The 22,976-nt window shown below is 46.8% G+C and overlaps 1 protein-coding gene and 1 long non-coding RNA gene across 5 annotated transcripts in view; one reads left to right on the forward strand and one right to left on the reverse strand.

Moving 5' to 3' along the window:
* The first annotated feature begins 50 nt into the window (after positions 1-50).
* On the forward strand, positions 51-11,526 carry LOC142825762 (uncharacterized). Its single transcript, XR_012900111.1, has 2 exons — positions 51-302; positions 2,298-11,526. It is a non-coding gene; the product is annotated as an uncharacterized LOC142825762 (long non-coding RNA).
* The window catches only part of LOC102462263 (C-terminal-binding protein 2), a 33,933-nt gene continuing 14,153 nt past the window's right edge, over positions 3,197-22,976 (reverse strand). Inside the window, exons 4-13 of one of the 4 annotated variants that reach the window (XR_012900106.1) lie at positions 22,679-22,792; positions 21,203-21,357; positions 20,942-21,086; positions 18,560-18,766; positions 17,597-17,811; positions 16,747-16,877; positions 16,480-16,607; positions 15,811-15,931; positions 12,014-12,606; positions 3,456-3,592 (exon numbers count right to left, since the gene is read on the reverse strand). Coding sequence is in view for 3 of the 4 variants with exons in the window: in XM_025183922.2 (XP_025039707.2) it covers positions 12,435-12,606; positions 15,811-15,931; positions 16,480-16,607; positions 16,747-16,877; positions 17,597-17,811; positions 18,560-18,766; positions 20,942-21,086; positions 21,203-21,357; positions 22,679-22,792 (1,388 nt within the window). In the remaining variant the exon portion in view is untranslated. Of the gene's footprint in view, positions 3,593-9,407; positions 12,607-15,810; positions 15,932-16,479; positions 16,608-16,746; positions 16,878-17,596; positions 17,812-18,559; positions 18,767-20,941; positions 21,087-21,202; positions 21,358-22,678; positions 22,793-22,976 lie in introns of those variants that run through there. The other 3 variants (XM_075917898.1, XM_025183922.2, XM_075917899.1) reach the window with 3 other exon arrangements.

Below are 22,976 nucleotides of genomic sequence, written 5' to 3' on the forward strand. Positions count from 1 at the left end.
GGAGCCTCGGGAGCCGCCCCAACGGTCGCCGCCGCCCCGAGACACCGAGCGAGCGGCCGCCCAGCAGTGGGCCTCTCCGTCCGAGCGCCGCCCGCCGCGATCCCGGCATGCACTGCGACGGCCCCCGCGCCCCCTTCCTCCTCCGCTCCCAGCATGCCCCGCACGAGCCCGACCCCTCCCGGCATGCACCTCGCCAGCCCCGGCGTGCCCTGCGCGCCTGCCGAGCGTTGCCCTGGTGCGGCCGGGGGCCTGCGCAGACTCAGCCGCCAGCGGGACCAGAGACACGGGCCGGCCGCGCTGAGGTGCGTCCGCGGGCGGGAGTCGCGCTGCCCGCCCCAGCCGTGTCCCTCCGGGGGCCGGGCGCCAGGCTGCCTCAGGCGGAGGGGAAGCAGCCGGCCGAGCCCAGGCTGTGAGCTCGGCCCCCCCCGGGCCCCCACCCGGCTCCGGGGCATCTGTGGGGGCTGGGGCTGGGCTGTAAGCTCAGCCCCCCCCGGCTCCGGGGCATCTGTGGGGGCTGGGGCTGGGCTGTGAGCTCGGCCCCCCCCGGCTCCGGGGCATCTGTGGGGGCTGGGGCTGGGCTGTGAGCTCAGCCCCCCCCGGCTCCGGGGCATCTGTGGGGGCTGGGGCTGTGAGCTCAGCCCCCCCCCGGGCCCCCACCCGGCTCCGGGGCATCTGTGGGGGCTGGGGCTGGGCTGTAAGCTCAGCCCCCCCCCGGCTCCGGGGCATCTGTGGGGGCTGGGGCTGGGCTGTGAGCTCAGCCCGCCCCGGGCCCCCCCGGCTCCGGGGCATCTGTGGGGGCTGGGGCTGGGCTGTAAGCTCAGCCCCCCCCCGGCTCCGGGGCATCTGTGGGGGCTGGGGCTGGGCTGTGAGCTCAGCCCGCCCCGGGCCCCCCCCGGCTCCGGGGCATCTGTGGGGGCTGGGGCTGGGCTGTGAGCTCAGCCTCCCCCCGGCTCCGGGGCATCTGTGGGGGCTGGAGCTGGGCTGTGAGCTCAGCCCCCCCCGGGCCCCCCCGGCTCCGGGGCATCTGTGGGGGCTGGGGCTGGGCTGTGAGCTCAGCCCCCCCACGGGCCCCCCCCGGCTCCGGGGCATCTGTGGGGGCTGGGGCTGTGAGCTCAGCCCCCCCCCGGAACCCCCCCGGCTCGGGGGCATCTGTGGGGGCTGGGGCTGTGAGCTCAGCCCCCCCGGGCCCCCCCCCCCGGCTCCGGGGCATCTGTGGGGGCTGGGCTCCAGGGCCCCTCCCAGTTCTATCTCCACAGGAGTGTCCGAGTCCAGACACCGTGCAGATGGGAATGTGGGACATCCAAGGCCAGCGGGAGATCAAGGAGACAAGGGGCATGTGGGGTCGGGGAGGATGCTGAAGTGATGGCAGTATGGGAGAAAAGGAGTTGGAGGGACACAGGAATGTCAAAGCTGGTGTGGGAGAGGAGAAGGGTAAAATATGGGAGGGGCTGGAGTCTTGGTAGGGCAAGAAGAGAACAAGGGTTGCCAACCATCAGAAAATTTACAGGCAGTCCATAAAAAATTAGCTGAAATTTTATATCTGTAAAAAAATTTAGGAGTCCATAAATTTCATAAAAGTGCCATACAATTTCAAAAAACAGCAATTATTCAATAGCAATGAAATGTCTTCTGTGCTGCTTCAGCCATTTTACTGCAGAGCAGTGGAAATTGGACATTTTAGTTTCTTTAGCTTAATGGTTGAGGTGACGTAACATGAATCATGTTATCCACTAGATGTTATCATCTACGTTATCCCACCAAGTTAGCGTCCGCACATTGGCAATTTATGTAATTTAATATTGTTTACCATTAAAGTTTACAATGTCAAAATCTATGAGAAGAATGGATTGTGCCAAAGAGAATAACGAGTCCAATGACTCGGGTGAATTATCGCCTGATGAAGAGCCAGTTATTAAGAAATCAAAAGGTAGAGCATGCGTGTTTTCATCCAAATGGCTAGGAAAGGGTGAGTTCAAAGACTGGATTTGCATAGACAGTGAAAGCAAGCACAGCACCAAATGCATTTGGTGTATAAAGCTGTTCAGGATAGCTTCTGGTGGAGTACGAGATGTTCGTAGCCATGCTGCAAGCAGTAGGCACCAAAGCATAATGTCTGCAAGATCTAGCCGTGGATTTACGAGTTTCATTGCTAAAGTTAATCCAACAGCGACTAATCACCAGAAGATGGTCACAGAATGTGAATTAAAAGTAGCAATCTTCTTAGCCAGACAAAACCTACTACTGAGTTTGATGGATGAAATCTCAGATAATGTTGCTGATTGGTTTCTTGATTCCAGAATTATATAGGTTTCACTTGCAGAAGAACTAAAGCATCCATGATGATTAAAAATGTTGTAGCAAAAAAGACCAAAGAGGAATTGTGTACCAACCTGAAATATTGCCAATAAACTCTCCACTCCTATGCTTGAAGGATTAATAACTGTCAGAAATTAAACTGGGACAATTACTTCAGCTATGGTTAACAGTGTCAGTGTTCGGATGTATGAACACGAAATGGAAAACTTCCAGGACCATGACTAACTAAATGAAAGTGAGTTAAATGGCATATTGTTCTTGTGATGTATGAATTATAACAATTACTTTTCACTTTTGGCCATTTACATCGTCTTAATATAGTATAAAAAGTATGTCCGTAAAAAATGTGTCCGTAAATTTTTCCTATTTTGTCCGTAAATGAAATTTCTGTGGGTTGGCAGCCCTGGAAGAGCATCAGCATAGTGTTCTAAGGGTGATGGGTCTGGAGGTGGGGGAGCCCCTTTACCCTCGCCCTGCACGAGCGTACCACACTTTGAAGTGCCGCGCGCTCCTCACAGGACGGAGGGGGAGGGCGGAGGAATCTTTGTGCATTCCTCCCGTCCCCAGGCCAATCAGGGCTTGGGGGAGCGCATGACCTCTCCTCCTGCCCTGAGAGGGGCGCATGGCACTTGAAAGGGCTGCGTGCTCCTGGCAGGGTGGGAGGAAGCTTCATGCGCTCTCCTGCCCCCAGACCATAATTGGCCTGGGGCAGGGGAGCGGCAAGGCCTGCACGGGCTGGATCAACCCAACTGGTGGACTGGATGTGGCCCATGGAGGCCCTTTTGCCCACCCCTGGATTAGAAGTGAATCAGTTGTTCCCCATCCCTTTCCCTGTACAGGTTGAACCTATCTAAAAATCTCAAATGAGAAGGCAAATTAATAACAATATTAAAACAGTCATATAATTTATTGGGGCCTGAATAATGATTTTTGAATATTGGGAGCTGGAAGTACTAGACACTTACTGATTATAAGGTATTGACAGTGTAGCATTGAACTGGGATGATTCTGGGATCTCACAGTAATTTATGTATTCATAAAGGCATTTACTTTGGAATTAAGGCACTGATGTCCTCTCATTATAAGCTTTTGTTTTCATTCAACCCTCTTGTAGAATACTGCAAAGCATAATCCCATCTCCTCTACTTTTCAATATACACGGGAGATTTCTATAGGAGAATGGGAGATGCTCAGACTCCTATGCCAATAGGCACATGGCATGCATCTTTTTTTCCTGTAAATGTCGTTAGCATCATCACACTGGCTAATGTAGTGCCTGGAAGAGATAAACAAAGTAATGAATTATCAGCCACTTCACTCCACAACAGAACAAGGAGCTAAGGATAGCAAGAGGGAAAACACTTTACAGCCTTGGTGTCCAACCAGTTCTGAAGCAGTAGCCACTGTCATGGCTACTGCTATAGCGAACTATCCACACTCAACCTGCCAAAAAGCCACGTGTCTAGTGACTAGCATGTTGGATACCAGTTCCCCACCCACCCCCCATGCATCATACAATTCTCTATTCATTCCACTCACATTCTATTTGATTCCGTAAACAACTCAAGGTCTTTGTGCAAAGGGAAAATACTGGACATTTTATTGCTTCTTTGGGATGTACAATATGGTCAAAAGGTTTATTATTCATTATTATTATTATTATTATTATTAAAACAGGAAAAAATACTTCAGTTTGTTTCTTCTGGATGTTTTGTCTGTCCTGGAAAACTCCAGACAACTGCAAAACTTACACTTACTATATTAGAGCTACCAAGAAAATCAAATATTAATTGCAAAAACTAATGAATATTACATGTGTTTCAAACACTTTTATTGTAACATATTTAACTTATTAAACTCAGCTAAAAATGTGTTCTTTGCTTAAAAATGTAAATCAACATTTACCATGTCAACCACTAAGGCTGAAAAAGTTCTCTCAGTGAATGTGAGAGTCATCCAAGGAATCCTCCAACAAAAAAAAGGGAAAAGGAGAGGAATTTTTTCCCCCATTTGAAACACCATTCATGACATCTTTATATATTATAAAGCTGCAAGAAATCATAAAGGCTACTTTGCAGATTATGTTTAAGGGCATAAATGGTCCACCTATACTGGTAAACACTCTTGGCTGCGTCTAGACTGGCATGATTTTGCAGAAATACTTTTAACGGAAAAGTTTTTCCGTTAAAAGTATTTCCGCAAAAGAGCGTCTAGATTGGCACAGATGCTTTTGTGCAAAAAGTGCTTTTGCGCAAAAGCATCCGTGCCCAGTATAGATGAGCTTTTGCGCAAGAAAGCTCTGATGGCCATTTTAGCCATCGAGCTTTCTTGCGCAAAAAATGAAGGTGCCTGTCTACAATGGCCCTCTTGAGCAAGTATTCTTGCGCAAGAGAGCTTATCCCTGAGCGGGAGCGTCAAATTATTTGTGCAAGAAGCACTGAATTCTTACATTAGAACGCCAGTGCTCTTGCTCAAATTCAAGTGGCCAGCGTAGACAGCTGGCAAGTTTTTGCGCAAAAGCAGCCACTTTTCGCAAAATCTTGCCAGTCTAGACGCACCCTCTTCTGTTCTCAGCACCAAAATAGCTTTATTCAAAGCGAAGCTGGTGGTACCCAAGCTGAAGTTTTTGGGAGAAAATTCACCAAAAGGGATCAGAACTAGCCCACACTTAAGTATTTTCAGAATGTCTCTCCTCAATAAAGCAAGTTGAAAAGAAACTGGGCATAATCCACTATAAAGAGTGGAAAAGAAAACAAAACAGCTGATGGAAGAGGTAGGAGTAGAAAACTGGGAAGCATAAACAGAAGTTACAAAGATGATTTGAGGTCTGGAAAATACTCTTTATTAAGGAAAGACATAAGGAGCTCAAGCAATCTCAAACAGAAGGGTAAGAGGCAACTTGGTCACAGGTGCAGTGAAAGCCCTCTGCAAGAAAGTACAAATTGCAGGATACTGATGAAGAAAACAGGGCTCCAACAGAAATTATGTTTAAAAACAAAGGTTCATCTATCTGGAGATATATGTTCAATACTATAGGCTCTTTAACAGAAAAGGCATAATGAAATCCACTGATTGAAACGTGAAGCTAGAAAATGTCAGCTGTAAAGAATTTGGTTTTTTTCTCTAGTACTGTATGTAAATATATTTTAGAGTACATCTGTTCGTCCTTTTGTTCAAGAACTCCTCCTAAACCGTAAGAGCTAGGACCACCAAATTTGATATGCAGCTTCTTCTTATCCTAACTTAAACTAAGGTCAGGGTTTGGTTGTGCCTGAAAAACAGGAAGTGCCTGGAATGGGACCATTTCCCACAACATGAAAAGGGAGGGGCAGAGAGAAGAAAGGGACATGTTACTGAGAGTGGCCATAGGGGCATCTGCAGCACCAAGAGTGTGGCCAGCAGAGTTGGGGCATTATCAGCTTGCCTGCCAGCACACTGGTAAGGAACCCCCAGACACCAAACCTGGAGCCTACCTCCAGAAAGCCTGCAAGCCACACAGGGCAACTGGAGGGGGGAAGCCCCAGAGCCTGCAAACCACAGGAGGAAGGGGGCTGCTAGAGGTGGGGAAGCCCCTTTAGCCTGCCACCTCCCCCCCCCACCGACAGCCTGCAGACTGAGGGAGAACGTAACTGGGGGCACCCTCTGACAGTGGAGTGCTACTCCGGCCTCCTGGGAGGAGCTGCTGCTAGAATACCACCACCCTTGCTACCACAGTTGGCCCCCTCACCCCCCCCCCCCGCTACTTCCCAGACCCCTGCCCTGAGTCCTGCACCTCCCATGTGCCTTGACTTCAGCACCCGCTGTCCTTGGCCCTCTTTTCTCTCTCCCCATGTCAGGAGGCCCCCCATACCTCCCAACTCTTTGCTCTAAGTCACCTACCCTCTGCCCCTCCTCACCCCAGAACTATCACTCCAATCTTCATTTTTTAAAAAGACAATTGAAATAACGCATGTACATTTTTCATTTATTTTTCCAAACAAAAGATATTCCTTCAGTTATAGACCTGAGCAATGCCAGGTACATCTACTAGTGTTAAATATGGAAGAAAAGCCTCCAGGCAACAGCATCAGATAGTTCATCTGCACAGTTCTTGGAAATAATCGTATGTATCTTAACATTAAAAACTGGTTGCCTGTATTTTGTTCAGGCACCTCATCAGAGATCTGTTTGTCTGTTCAAATGCTCATCTTCATTGAAGATGTAGTCCATGGAAAGTTTGAAAATTTAAAAATTAACCAATCTGACTGGACCATAATAAAGCATTTTTTTAAAATAAGGTAGATGTATTCTTTATTCTATCATACTTCAAAACTATCCTGCACTTTGCACTGTCTTACAGAAGGCTTTCACTGCTAATGAGTTTTTGGTAGCTCTCAATTGCATAAATGCTTTATTCCAGAGCTATTACATGGTACAAAATCCTTTGTGCAAAACTTTGGTCAAAGCCACAGTGCTCAAGTGCTTCTCTAAACTCAAGTTTTATCTGTAGTTTGGACCAAGAAGCATGTCGTCATGCTGGATTTTTTTTTCTGCGGGGGGAGAGGGGGAAGCTTTAACAGGCATAGCACTTCTTTAGCTCAACCTTTTATCAAAGCTAGGCTAAAGTATCCATTTCCATTACAGCAAGGACATTCTTGAACTTGCACAGACATAATTCATTATGGCTACGTCTAGACTGGCATGATTTTCCACAAACGCTTTTAACTGAAAAATTTTCCGTTAAAAACATTTGTAGAAAATAGCGTCTAGATTGGCAGAGACGCTTTTCCACAAAAGCACTTTTTGCGGAAAAGCGTCCATGCCAATCTAGACGCGCTTTTGCGCAAAAAAGCCCCGATCGCCATTTTAGCCATCGGGGCTTTTTTGCACAAAACAGTCCTCCCCTGTCTACACTGGCCCTCTTGCGCAAATGATTTGCGCAAGAGGGCTTTTGCCTGAACGGGAGCAGCATAGTATTTCCGCAAGAAGCACTGATATCAGACAGTAGGAAGTCAGTGGTCTTGCAGAAATTCAAGTGGCCAGTGTGGACAGCTGGCAAGTTTTTCCGCAAAAGCAGCTGATTTTGCGGAAAAACTTGCCAGTCTAGACACAGCCTACCAGTATGTTTTTTGCCCTCCTGCTACTCCATATCCTCATCAGAATGCAGATGTATTTTTGCACATGTTTAACTTTCTGTATTCTACTATTTTACTACGGGGTGTGCGCAATAATGCGTGAGGGAGCCCCCAACCCTGCACTTTCATCCCCAGCCAGTAGAGTAGAAGGTTTTATTGTTTCTCAGAGATACAGCGTAGCTTAGGAGCAATGTTAACACAGGAGCCAGGGCAGAGCCTTATTCCTCTTGGGGGGAAGGGGCTTCACCCCCTTCCTTGGTCCAAAACATCCTCACTTCCCCTAGCCCAGCGGAGACTAATCCAACTCCCTGGCCCTACCCCGCAGCCTGGAGACAGTCCCCGCCTATATTCTTTTCTCTCTGTGGAAACAGGGTTATCTGCTCAGGCTGGGACTTAATGTATGGCCAATACACAAGTGAAGTGAGTCATTGGGAATCACACAATACAGCCGGCAGGAACACTGGGTTACAAAAAGTAGACAGCACCCCCACTAGGTCACAGCCCATTATTAATGGGATTCAGACATATAGTACACTTAAATGCATTCATATTAATGAAAGGTGCCAGTGGAGCATAATCCAGTATTTAATCCCTTGAATTTAGAGACTATTAGCAATGCAAGCTTTTCTACCATGTAACCAAGGTCAGTTTTGAGGTACCACATCTTTAAGTCAGGAAAGTTTTAGGTCTGTTTCTTGGTTTTTCTACTGAGATTACTAGTTATCTATGTGTTGGAGAGCGCTTGTGACTGTTAGTTTATTCAAGAACTTCTAAATGGTAAGAGCTAGAACCATCAAATTTGGAATGCAGCTTCCTCTTTAACTTCAAGCAGTCAGGGTTTGGTTGTGCTAGGACAATGGGATATGCATTGAATGCCACTGTTTCTCATCAAATGCAAAGGGAGGGGTGTGATAGCAGGAAGTTATTCTCATGAATGACCATGGGAGCAGTAGCAAGCCCCTCAACCCGGGGGGGCAGCTGGTGGAGCCCCCCACCCCACACACATACCTTCCTTACCCTAAGCCTATCCTCCTCTAGCCACAACTCCCTGCCCTGAGGACCCAAGTAAGCCTTCGAGTAATACCAATAATGGGGAAAAAAATCAGCTATCCATCTTTCAGAGGATGCTAGGATTTGTTTCCTTTTCAAACTCACACACACTCATGCTGAATGAGATTAGTGGTCCAGCTAAGCCTATAGCCCATCTCTGACAGGCCATGTACCCAGAGCCTTCAAAATTGCAATGAAATCCTACAGCAAATTATGGCATAATCTTCCATTAATGGTGGTTTTATGCCCTGAAACACCAGGTTTATAGATCATACTTAAAAATAAAAATAAATATATATACATATATATATAAAAAAATATTTGCCTCACAAATGTCTTTCTTTCTTAATCATGCAAGGCTCTGGATTTCAGTTATACCTTGTGATAGTGAATTCCACAGGTTGATTTTGCTTTGTGGAAATAACTATTCACTTTTCCCCCTAGTATAATCTTGTTCTTGTACTATACGGAAGGGTAAATCAGATTGCCCGATTTACATAGTTCACCTTTAACCCACCTACAGAGTTAAATGACCCTGTATTCCATTGCCACATCTTCACACACACCCTTTCTTTAATCATGGAGAGTCTGGTACCAGCAACTAGCAGGTCCCTCCTTCCAATTCCAATCCCTCCCTCTCTTTATTTGAAATTCTCTCTTCCACAACATATCAAGGATACAAACCACTTTCCATAATAACTTTAATCTAGGGAATCACAGAGTTTGGGTCATTTGCTTGTGAAATAAGGTAAGAAGTGGGAGTGATGAAGCCACTGATTCATACTGATTTCCCAGCTTCCTCCACCACCAAACTGCAGCCACATAAGTTGGAGAACTTTATTAAAATATATCCAAGAAATAAACATTTCTAACAAGAGGCAAGAAAGAATTGAAGTGAGAAAGACATCCATAAAGGGAACATTGATGTAAAGGTTTGTTTACATGCTTTATTTTAAAATGTTTCACAGTTCAGTCATTCTCTACAAAAATATATTTCTGAAACTTTGAATCCTCTATAAAAAAGCTGGTCAGCAGCAGTGAACCCAACAAGCAAATGTACCTTGGGACAGAGCGAGCACCTCCTATAAGCAGATCAGTGTGACTAGGGCACTCCTGCCTCACCCTGGAATAGAAGGTTTTTGTTCTTTGGGATTAAGCTCCATACTCATTTTGAAGGAAGGCAATATTTAAAAAAAATCCTTCCATTGCTCCAGGCTGCATAAAACCTGGGACAGAGGATGGTGGATCAGTGTAACACAAGAGGATGCTATGAAAAGGAGAATGACATGGAGGGGAACATTACTGCTTTAGTACTGGTATCCATTTTTCTATGAGGAGTCTGATCACAACAGCCCCCTTCTTGATAATGGCTAGCTCCAGGCTAAATAATACTAAGCACAGGTACTCTGGGGTACCACTGGAATAGTTCACCAGCACCTGGAGAGCCCTTCTTTGGGATTAGGAGAGGATTCAGCTTCATTTTAAGAAAAAATAAAATCTTGCTTTTGTATCTTCATTATGGCAACTGTGACCAAATAGGAACTCGCTTTTATTTCCAAACATAGGTCCATGTGGTACTGGATATAATGGAATCAGTATCTTCAGGGCTAAGGCTTAAGTCTATCAGCATCCAGAACTGCAGCTAGCAGTCCTCACATTTCCAAATATGTATTCCTAATATACCAGTCTCCATGGTATCTAGGCACGAAATATAAGAATTAAGAGGCTCAGTATCATTCCAGGTGAAATCATCTTCCCCACTCCTCCCTTGGGGATGTTATATTGGATAGGTCTTCAGAGATAATTGTGAGTAAAATAAAAATGCTGGCTCTTAAGTGTCTTGCACTGCATTCTAAAAAAACCCAAGATTAACGAATCCTGTGTTTGGAAATCCCACCCATGGGAATGCCTTAACCTAAAAATAATGTGTCTTCCTGGATCTTTACATAAAAGGTAGTAGTTTCAGTAGCAAGTTGACAAAATTATAGTTGCTGATTGAGAAACCAGTCTAATACAGTAATTACATTTGCAATCAGCTTTCTGAATCCTTAAAGGAACCTTTCTTCTCACTAGACATGCATGCCTATTAGAAATCTACTCTCCCAAATTACAGCCTTGAGTTTTCAGATTTAAGAGTAGATTAGCAAATCATTGAAGGGAAAGAGAAAAATGCTACTTTCACTTCCAATTAGTATTTGTCTGAGCTACAGGCTTTGCTCAAAGATGACTCCTCGTGACACACGGCTCTTACTAACCCTAACTACTGTGCCCCAGTTCAGTCTTCTAAAATCTTGAGCAATCAAGGTATGTGCATTTTAAAACTGGATCAGCATCATCCAGAACACAGAACCTGACTGCCTGCATCAACCTTAACAGCCAGCCCAAATTCATCTTCAAAACCAGAACCCACTGAACTTCAAAACTGTTAAAGGGAAAGCCCAAAAGGGAAAACTGAAGAGTTCCACTCATTGTAAATACTCCTTCCTCCCTGGCCCATTTACCCTGAATTAAAAAGCTACTCCTTGAGATCAGCACAAGTGTACAAAATGAACCAGTATCTGCCAACAGAACTGGAGACTGATTTAAAACTAGAAAAGAAAGAGAAACCCTAAAAACTTACTTGAGAAGTTCTACAGCTTCAAGTCCCCAAACTAAACAATAATATAATTTGGTGGTTCCCCCTACTCCCCACCCAATTACCAGACTCCTTCCTTCAGAAACAAGGGACTGTTTCTCAGCAGAAAACTGAAAAATCCGACCCTTCCTTCATTAGTTATATGCACAGACTGTTCAGCTTCCACACACCCAGCAAGACTTCTGAAGGGCACCTACTTTGAAGTACCCAGCCAACAGGAATAACACATGAACTGCTGTAATCCAAAAGAGATGTCAGCTTTTAGATTATCTAGAAATATTTAAATGTGTAAACTCCAAGAAGGGAGCAGAATTATTTTGAGCAGGCCCAGGGGGATATAAATAGAAGCAATGGGATGAAATGGAAAAAAAAAAAAAAAAGGAATATTAGGAAAATAATTTTGTCATGGAGTCTAGTAAGCTGAAGAATCATCTCCCTCTGGACAGCAGCTTATGCCCCAAAGTGTGGGACACTTAACACTGGAGTAAGATAGAGACCAATCCTGCCCTGGCCTTGTGGGATAGGCTAATGGGGACCTATGTCTCTTCCTTCTCCAATTTCTAGGACCCTAGTATAACATTTCTCTTGTGGATAAATGCATTAAGCAGCATGTGAGGTACAGACATGTGCAGGAACAGCTTCACAATGCTTTAACGTCTGCAGCCTGCCACTGCAACTGTCATTCTTGCTCTTATGCTCATGCCCTGCATTAACATTACAAGAGCAAAACTTCACACTGTCCATTTGCAACAACCCTAGTGGTGCCTGTGCTCAGCGCCACCTGAGTCAGGATAAGCAAGGCAGTGCACAGCACTGCATGTGATCTTTTTCCTGCAATGCAAATCACCTGCCTAACTTCTCTTCAGCTTACTAGTCTTGCTTGAACACTCCCCATTACCTATGCTTCCTGAGACAGCAAGTCACTCCTGAAAATCTGCATGCAGTCTGGTACTGGAGACACTGGGACCTCTCCCTGTTCAGCCAGCTCCTGTTCTGCTGCATTCAAGCCCATGAGGGTGCCTTCCTGTGAAACATAACAGAGGCAGATTCATGGGACACTACATGTTAAACTAAATTTCAATGGGAAGGCAAGGTCACTGCTTCTGCCACAGATAAGGAAAAAGATCCACCAAGAGGTTAAAAACTAAATGTTATAAAATATCTGTTGAAAGGCAAGAACTAATTTTTGCCAGTAATGAAATGCATTCTCCTGCACTGTGTGAACAGGAAACAGTCTCAATGGGGTGTTAGAAAAGATCCTAGCAGGGAACTTGCTCCCGACTTTTTCTGCTGCCAGAGGAGAAAGGAGAGAGAAGATGCTATTGGTCAGCAGGGATTTCTCTGTCTGGGTCCTGTTTGCTTGCCTCTCCAGGGGAAGGGGTACGTGGTGCAGAGTGAGACACAGAGGGCATCCCGTGAGCTACAATCCCCTCCACAACCGCTGGCTCCGGCAGCCCAGGGGCTGCTACTCCCACTACTCCTGGAGGAAACCTGAAACCAACAGAAAACATGTGGAGATTACATGTCTGTCTAAGGAAGATCACTGCAAAGACAAAGGACAACAAAGCGATGCCCTCACCCACATGTTCTGAATTGGCTATCACAGCTCAGAGGAAATGCAAGTCACGATGCTGCACTGAGCAAAGGTCTCCAAACAAAACTGCTCTGAGCTAGGATCACAGTAAATGCCATCAGGACTGAATGGGCTCAGTTATGCATTGATCCAAAAGGCACCTATTCCCAGACAACTACCAGAGCAAAGATCACTTCAGGGTCACAGTCAACACACAGTACATTGAGATTTTGTCTCCGCTAGAAAGTACAGAATGCCCCACACCAATTCACACCCCTGTGAATTCTTCACATACACAAGATGCTGCAGTTCTCCAAGGGGAATGTACTTCTGGTTATACCTCCCTGGGCTGTGACAGGAAGATATTAGCAATTTCTAAGCAAATTTTTCCTTTCTTCCCATTATCCCTGACTGATTCCCTTATGCTATGAGCATTGTAAATGTTGGTAATATGTGCTTGTCATGTTATTGGATTTTAAAGATCATTGCTATACCCATGGGAGGGGGGGGTGTTTGCCCCAAAAGTCTTTACAAAGGGGGCCATGTGAGGTGTCAAATGAAAGCTTGTGTTCTACTGATTCTGTATATGCTATTCATGTACTTGTATAATATGTGTGTGTGGAGTTATAAATATGTACTCTAGGTTGATGCTGGAAAATTCTCTGAGGCAGAGCAATGTGCCAGGAATGCTCGTTCAATGGCTATGCTAATTAGCAAGGCTCCAGGGACAATAGATCTCTAGGTGCCAAGGACACACCCGAGGAATGAATCTGGATGTCTGCAACCAGCCAGAATAAGGATTGCTGGCTTGGGACACAAGGATAGGTCACTGGGCCATGTGACCTGCTCCAGCTTGGAAGAGACCAGGGATGGATATAAAATGCCATGTGGCAATCTCCATTTTCTCTTCAGTTCAGCTACTGATTACAGATGCAGCCTTGCGAGGAACAGCAAGCTGGAAAGAACCGTGGACCCATCCTGACATAGGATGTACACCAGAGACTTTTAAGAGAGCGGTTGTAACATCTCTGATAAGAGCCTGTATCGAGAACTGGGTGATTCGATGCATGTAATGTATTCTCCTTAACAACCGCACTCTCTTGCTTTTCTTTCCTTTAGTGATAAACCTTTAGGCTGTGTCTACACTGGCACGATCTTGCACAAAAACTTGCTGCCTGTCTACACTGGCCGCATGTTATTGCGCAAGTAAACTGACACTAATGTATGAAATCAGGGCTTCTTGCGCCAGAACTCTGACGCTCCCGCTCAGGAATAAGCCCTCTTGCGCAACTGTTCTTGCACAAGAGGCCAGTGTAGACAGGCAACATGAATTTCTTGCGCAAGAAACCCCTATGGTTAAAATGGCCATCAGAGCTTCCTTGCACAAGAGAGCATCTACATTGGCATGGATGCTCTTGAGCAAAAGCACATGCCAGTGTAGACGCTCTCTTCTGGAAGAGTTTTTGCAGAAGAACTCTTCTATGCACCAATGTAGACATAGCCTTAGATTTTAGATTCTAAAGAACTAAGAACGGCCATACTGGGTCAGACCAAAGCTCCATCTAGCCCAGTATCCTGTCTACCGACAGTGGCCAGCACCAGATGCCCCAGAGAGGGTGGACCGAAGACAATGATCAAGCGATTTGTCTCCTGCCATCCCTCTCCAGCCTCTGACAAACAGAGGCCAAGGACACCATTTTATCCGCTGGCTAACAGCCTTTTATGGACCTAACCTCCATGAAATTATCTAGCTTCTCTTTAAACTCTGTTATAGTCCTAGCCTTCACAGCCTCCTCTGGCAAGGAGTTCCACAGGTTGACTACACGCTGTGTGAAGAAGAAATTTCTTTTATTAGTTTTAAACCTGCTCCCCATTAATTTCATTTGGTGTCCTCTAGTTCTTCTGTTTAGGGAACTAATAAATAACTTTTCTTTATCGGCCCTCTCCACACCACTCATGATTTTATAGACCTCTATCATATCCCCCCTCAGTCTCCTCTTTTCTAAACTGAAAAGTCCCAGTCTCTTTAACCACTCCTCATATGGGACCCGTTCCAAATCCCTAATCATTTTAGTTGCCCTTTTCTGAACCCTTTCCAAGGCCAAAATATCTTTTTTGAGGTGAGGAGACCACATCTGTACACAGTATCTGGCCCAGCGTGATCTTGTGAGTAAGATCCAGAGTGTAAATTGACCTGGGACCTGTGGCTGGTTTCTTGGGACCGGAAGAACCCGTTGGGGGTAGGTGAGATTGGGTTCTATAACCCCTCACCTGTGTGTTAGGCCCGGGGCTGATTGCGGCACAGAGGGAGCTGGAGAGTCAGAGTGGTTTTGCTCGTGAGGCTTGAGGCTGGCCAGATGGGCAGCTGGAGCGCTCAGTGTGACTGGTTTGTGACCTATTTGGGAAGGTCTCCAGTCAGGAGCTGTACGGAGCCCCAAGTTTGAGCAATTCGCTCTGAGCAGACGCCCTCAGCAGTGCCCAGACCCGGCCCAGTCAGTCACAGTGCTCAGTTCCAAGAGGTGAGTCATTACCTCATTTCCCCGAGAAACTATCTGCCCAAGATCACACAAGTTTGGGGCCAAAAAATAAAACCCCAGAAACCTATTCTTAGTCTTCTGCCCAATCCACTGGACTGTGATGCCTCACATTTTCCCTCACCTCATGACTGCTCTGTAAGAATGCTGTATGCAGACAATAATTCCATGCTGAGATGCAGAACTTCTTCATTCCCAGGAGTCAGATCCCTTTTCATGGACTCAACAAGCTATCACATACAAACAGGTCCCTCTGTCACTTAACCTTTCAAAATCCTTGCAGGACTGATGCCCGGAAAGTGAATTACATGAGCCACAATTCCTGAACTCCCAGAGCTGGTACAAACCATCACTTTACTTTCAGAGGGCACCTTATTGCTTGTGGGCCAACTAAAGAACCAAAGCTGACAGATTTCTGAAGAAAACTCACCACCATTCATCTTGTAAGAGATATGCTGCCTGGGAAAAGCAATTTTCAGAGGCCTAAGAAAGGTCTCTACACAGGATGCTGGGGTCTTTATGTATTAGATAACCATGAGTAAATGACCTGCACATTAAACAAGAACTCAGAAGGCCTACTTCTCTCACCTGTAAGCCGCAGCTCCATTGAGTTCTGGATGGACAGCTGCAGGATCAATACTGGACCACTGAGCAGCTAACAGCAAATACTCCTTATTAACACAGTTCCTCAAAGTATCAGGTATGTGACCTGTGGTGACACCAAGGGCAGAGGATAGTAGGAGACAAACAGCAAGTGCAGATGCCCAAGGATTTGCACATGAAAGCAGTAAAGAAGGGACCCTAACAGCGCCTCCTACCTCAGTACCATAGGAGAGAGGTGGGGAGAGATCTAAATCAAGACCCTACACACAACGCACTAAGTCTCAAAGGAACTTATACTCAATGAATCAATCATCCCTCCCCATCCCCGGGACCTCAGTGGCTCCTTGTGTAGCACTGCCTGTCCCCACCTTTCACAGAAGATATTGGACACAAATGCTCCCAGCAGAAAATGGGAGCACAATGCAGTAAAGAATCTCTCTCCAGCATTAGTTATAGGTCCCTCATAAGTCAAAGACAATCCATGACTTGTATTCCAGCTCTAGAAATGAGTCAGCGAGCACCATCCCAGCAGACCTAGCTTTAACAAAACAGTCAGGAGTTACTGCGTCATAGCACTGACTCAGGAAATCAATTAATCACTCCCATCCCAGCAGCAGCTGCAGAGCACCAGGCAGACCTGACCTCTCCGGTTACCTGTGATAGCTCTGCGGATCTCTTTAGCTGCATCTTCCCTGGACTCAATGGAAGCCTGCTCACTGTACCAGGCTGTGTGAGGGGTGCAGATCACATTGGGAGCATCTTTGAGGGGCCCCTGAGCAAAGCTATGACGGAAAAACAAACATGTGGTTTCTGCTGGAAAGTGAAATTCCCTGTCTGTCCCCCCCAAGTGTAACAACCACCCAATTGAAACCAGTGCAGAAGAGCCCCAGGATGGTAGTAGGTATGTGGCTGCAGTGTTACCTGAAGGGTTCAGACTCATGCACATCCAGTGCTGTTCCTCTGATTCTCCCTTCCTTCAAGGCTTGTGCCAAGGCCTTCTCATCTACCAGCCCCCCACGGGCTGTGTTCACCAGAAAGCAGCCATGGCGCATCTGGAGGGGGGAAAAAAGAATGTTTGAGAATTCCTGCCTTCCTGTGCAGCCAGGATGCAGTCTGGAGGAGACTGCTCAAAAAAAAGAGCAGAAGCAAAGAAGCCAGGCTCTCCAAGAGCCAATTGGAGGGAAGAACACTTGTCAGTTGGGTCTGTGGATTTAATTCCTAACAAAGGAAGGAGGAAAAGAAGGTCATAGGTTTCCCACCCTAAAGACCACTACCTCTCTCAGCAAATTCCTTGAACAACTGATCAGTGCAAACAGAAGTCACAATTGCATAAAACTGGACTGTTTTTTTCAGGAGGTGCTCAATTCCCAGAAAGCATTGAAAGGCATCAGCAGAGTGGCAGAAAGAGTGTCTGAGACCAGCTTAGCACAGGGTACCATAGATTGGAATCAAGGGGCATTATGAGCACTGTACAAAGGCACTTACAGCACCTTGGACCAAATCATTCCTGGCTTTGCCAAGCATTATCAGTTACTCATTTTAAATGTAATTTGAAGCTAAATCACCTAAAATGTTCTTCATAAATGAAATTATTCAGAGTCAATCTTGTTCATTTCCTAAGAACAAATTTTGCACAGCACAGAGCCCAGACAGCAGGAACCACACAGAAGAGGTAGCAGAATTCACATATTATCAAGCCTCTGTGGAAGCAGCAGTTTTTATTCATTCACTTCTCAAGTGCTTTTAGGGAAAGACAAGCTTCTGGGTGCACCTGTTTGATAGTGAAGTCATTGATGAGGTGATGATTATGTTCATTCAAACTGCAGTGCAATGTGATACAATCACTGTGCATTAGCAAGTCCTGCAGTGTCCCTATTCGCTGTAACCCCAGGGATCGTTCCACGCCATCTGGCAGATACGGATCATAGAAAATCACGTTGAAGCCAAAGGGCTTGGCTCTCAGGGCCACAGCCTGCCCAACTCGACCTTCAAAACAGAAAACATATTAACGTCAAGCAAAATGCAACCCAAGCATAACATCCAACAGGAGTATGGATAAAAGGATCAGGGCTCGACAAATCCGTGTACGTACTCGCCCGTGGCGAGTAGATTTCAGCCGGTCACCCCGTTCACCGGCGGTACGCGCATGCACAGTGCAGGTCTGGCGCATGCGCGGTGCGGGGCTGGCGAGTGGATTTTGCCACGGTTTGTCGAGCCCTGGTCATTCCTAGGGCTCATGGGTTCTACAAGGAAATGACAGAGCAAATAGTGGTCATTTATATAGTTCTGTATTGCTCCCAGTGTAAGAATCAGCCCCCATCCATGCTACAGCAGCCAACTGTACTCAGCTCATTGGAGAAACAAAGAGCTCCCAATGCCAGGTCTGCCCCTTGATCCAAAGGCCCTACAGACAGACTGGGGAGCAGGGGCTGGTACACATGGTGACGTAGCCCTTCCAGTTGTAGTTGTCTGAAGCTTTCCATTTTTCTAATCAGTGGAATAGCAGAAAAGAAGAGATCTTACTATCATGACTACTGCCCAACTTCTGGGAGCAGCAGCATTGCAGCCTAGGGCACTGGTGATATAAGTTAGAAGTCTGATGTTTACAGAATCTAGCTAGTGTTGCACTTGTTAACAGCCACTGTAACTATCTATTTCTGAGCCAGCAAGTGACACCAACATTCTCAGTAGCTTTCAAGGCTCCCTGTTTAGTTTAACAGTCACCATTTCTTACCAAGGCCAATGATGCCCAAAGTTTCACCACGGATACGCACAGCACCTCCTGCCACCTCTCGAATTTGCTCCATGCTTGAGGCTCGGTTTCCTTCCCGCATAGCCTGATGAAGCCAAGTAACCCGGCGATACAGGTTCAAGATGTGACAGAGGGTAGAGTCAGCCGTCTCCTCCACAGAAGAGGAAGGAATGTTGCAAACTGCAATGCCTAGAAAGAGGAGATACAAATGAGATTCCCAGCCTAGCCTATAGCATTTCTGCTGCCAACTCTCCTCATACAACACGATGGCTAAAAGACAGCAATAGTCCTGGAGCATGAGATTAAGGTTGCACACTCTACCAACCCAAATATCCCTGTTTGAGACTTCACCTTTGTATTGGGGTGGAGAAGTTCCCCTCAGTCTTAAGGACAATCTCCTAAAATGCCTTGCTTCTAATTGTACTACCACCACAGAAATGTGGCAAAATCAGAGCAGAGATGTACAAAAAGCACAAGCAGCAGTGTCTAGAACAGGGGTGGGAAGCTGCTCCAGCCCCAACCAATTAACAGGAACAGGTAAGCTTTTACATCCCTAATTTGTATCCTTTCGCCACCGCCCACAAGCAGTTGGAGTATCAATCGCTACTCTCACTCAAACCCAAATTATCTGACATCCTTACTCCATCTATTCCCTGTCCCAGAACGTAGTTACATATCAATCTATTGGAAAGGCATATAGTGATTATTACTAAATATTTGAAATAAACTTGTCCAATAGCTCAGTTCTTTCCTTGTAAACTTAAAAAACAACAAATGGTCCGGTAGCACTTTATAGACTAACAAACCATATAGCTGGTATCATAAGCTTTTGTGCCCACGAAAAGAAGCTCCATCCTGAACAGTTCTCTCTAAAATTCTTTTATGTATGTTGACCAGCACAGGCCTGGTTTCTCAAGAACAAAGCAGAAAAAGAAGTATGTTGCTCAGGTCCTTAACTTAATTATTATTATTATTATTTTGGAAAATAAAATGAAAACATTCCTGCTTCATTTAAAGCATTGCTCTTGGGATGAAGGGGTTCAGGATGCAGGCTGCGGCTGGGAGAGAGGACTACCCCAGCCATCTTTCATTGAAGTAGCTTGGGATTAGGTGAGAAGCATCTCTCCTTAGCCGCTACAGCTCCAGGGGACACAGCAGAGGGAGAGGTGCATGTCCCCCAGCAGGGGCAAGCCAAAGTTCATCTGTCCCCTATGCTCCCCAGCCAGAGTGAGGAATGCAACAAACTGCACTTTCCCCTCGCTCCCTGATGGGGTGGGGGTGGAGGGAGATTCAGCCTCTCCCACCCTTCCTTGAATACAACTCGGGGGGTGGGAGGCTAGAGGCTGTGGTAGCACTAGACTGGGGGAGGGCATGCCACCAGCCCTTTCACCTACCTGGTGATTGTCTCTTTTCCGTATGGCTTTATGAAAAGCAACCCCATTTCAGGTACATCCCATTTTCCTGGCACAACCAAACCCTTACCATGCTTGAACTAGAGGTAAGAGGAAGCTGTATAACAAATGTGGTAGTTCTAGCACTTACTATTTAGGAGGAATTCTCGAACAGAGGCAGACTGTTGGATGCATGGATGGATGGACCAACTGTCTCAAATATAGATCAGATCTGTGACGGGCAACCCAAGCTAGTAACTGGGAGATGAGTGACCCTTCATCTCACTGGGCCACAACATTGAAACTTGGCATGTGCACTAACCGGATTCCAAGATTAAGATTAAATACATGGCACTTGATTCTTCCTCTTCATCACAAAAGAATCCATTATAAAGAGCAAATTAAATTGTTGACAAAAGTAACAATGAAGCAGAGGGAGTGCTTGGCTCTCATGATGATATGTGCAATCAGCACAAACATCGTATGTGCCCTTGCTTCAAATATGCATCACTTCTCATTTTGTCACAGGCATTCAACGCTCCTCTCTGCTGCAGTCACTGCCGCCACTCTACCCTCTCCCTCAAACCCCCACCCAGCCTCTTCTCTACCTCCTCCCCCAAGCCTGCCCCATCCCTTTTTCTACTCTCCATCACAGCATTTCCAGACCCCTGTGAATCAGCTGATTTGTGCCATGTCCCTGCTCTTCTCCTTCCCCAGAGCTTGAACACAGCAAATCAAATCAGCTGATTCGCAGCATTCAAGCTCTGGGAGCAAGGGGACGGGGTGTGAATCAGCTGATTCACAGAAGAAGAGGACTAGGTAAGTGCAGGGCCCCAGAGTGATAGAGAGATGGGGCAAGCGAGTAGTGTGTGGGAGTGAAGGGGTGCATGGGCCACACACAGAACCCCGATGGGTCGCACAGATGTATACATCGACTTTTCATTCCAAAACAGACATATTGTGGTCATCATACCTAATTCTGCAGCTGACTTGATGTCCACATTGTCGTAGCCACTGCCAATACGCACAATGACTCGGAGGGCTTTGAACTTCTCCAGATCCTGGCGGGATAAGGTGATGGTGTGGTACATCAGAGCTCCCACAGCCTCATTCAGCACCTACAGCCATGAACAGAAAGCATACCCATCTGAGAACCATTCCCTACTCCTGCACATCTAGAGTGGCACAGAGGTGGTCAGATCCATCCCCACAGTGGCTCATTTCATCTTCCTACCTTCTCATGGATTTCCTGAGTTGACTGAGCATCACAGAAAGCCACTGTAGCGACATCCTTCAAGATGGGCATTTCCACAGTACAATCCCTCCCATCCAGGAGTGCAACCAGTGGTCGGGCTGGCATTGGGCCATTCACAATAGGAGGCCGTATACCTAGAGACAAAGACAATAGTGAACAGCTGTGCAGAAGAGAAGTGAATTCTGGAGCTCATAATTAACATGAGCAAGGGAGTTTATACAAGACCATACTGATCCAGCAGGGTACAAGAGGCTACACTTCCACAGTAGAACACTAAAGAAGAAACTGGTCAATGAGAATGTGAAAGCAACAACAAGCTCAGAAGAAACATAGGAAAAAGAAGCCAGAGTAGAAATATCTAGGCCTCTGGTGTGTAGAAGACAGAGCAGAAAGTTTTGAGTGAGGACCCAGAATGAGAAACCTCATCAGAAACAAGGTTCAGAACATTTTTATTAAGTGTGCTGAATGTGAAAAATCACGTATGCACACAAGTGTAACAAGGGTCTCAATATCGTTACAGAATTCTCTTCCTAGAAACTTCCCTCAATTCATTTCATATATCATGTAACAGAAAGGGACTCCTAAAAAATGAGGTCAAGCAACAATGGGTTAACAGCAGGGCTTTTTCTTCACAATTCCTTATATCCCCAGCTGCTCACATTCTGCTTTCCCTTCTAGGCCCTGGATCAAATTTAGCACCTTTTTAGAGGGCTCCTAACAGGAACTTCCTGCCTCATATACTTATTAAGGATGTTAAGATGTGGTTATCTGGCTAATCATATAGTCAATATAATTAATTGATAAGGACTGCTTTGCAAAGAAGCAGTGAGGGTAGCTCCTGGAGCCGTCTCAAGCTGGGACTGAGTAGTCCTGGCTTGTGCCAGCTCTGAGAACCACCCGTGCTGCACCTCTACATTTTAAATGTAGTAAGAACTGCCAGCCGCCAGGCTCTTACTACATTTAAAATGAACAGACACTCCGTCCTGGACCAGCCCACACTGAGGCCAGCAGCCCCTGCTCATGCTGGCCAGGGCTGGCCGTGGGAAGGGGCTGCTGCCCAAGGGATCACCATAAACAGGGCTGCTTGGCGGCAGCAGCACCACCTGTCCTGCAGAGGGGAGGGGGAGAGGTTATTTAGATATTGTTTCATTATAGTCACAACAGCCACTTTCTCAGCTCTCAGTCTCACTGAAAAATCTCTACTGCATCTTCTAAATCCTTTCAAAAATCTCCATTCATGGCAATAAGAACAGAAAAACTGGGTGATGAAAAGTGATGGGGTTTAAAGAGGTGGTCCCAAATTCATTGTAATCCTAATACTCTGGCTCTAGGCTGTAGCCTGAGCAGAAGTGAGAGTGGAGCACCGAGTCATTCCAGCTGCCCCTGCCCGCAGGACCGGAGTTTCAGGTTCCCCCATCTCAAGCCAATGCCCGGGCCTCAGCGAGGGGCTTTTACCTTCGCAAATCCGGTCCAGCCTCTGTCGCTTCACTTTGTGTCTGTCCATGAGCCACGCCACGAGTGGCCCGCGCAGCCCCCGCGCAGGATGCTCGGCTCGGACCCTGAGCAGCGCTGCAAAGAGACGGGCCGTGACATGGCAGCTACCGCCGAGCCGAGCCCCGCCCCGCCCCGCCCCGCGGAACCCGCCGCCCCCAGCCCCTGCCGGCACCGAGCGCCCCGGGCCCCGCCCCCGCCGCAGCCAGGCCCGGGAGCCGGGGCGCCAAGCGGCTCCCTGCGCGGCCCCCCCGGCCGGGCG

The sequence above is a fragment of the Pelodiscus sinensis genome, unplaced genomic scaffold (genome assembly GCF_049634645.1).
Source record: "Pelodiscus sinensis isolate JC-2024 unplaced genomic scaffold, ASM4963464v1 ctg55, whole genome shotgun sequence".
NCBI classification, from domain to species: Eukaryota; Metazoa; Chordata; order Testudines; family Trionychidae; genus Pelodiscus; species Pelodiscus sinensis.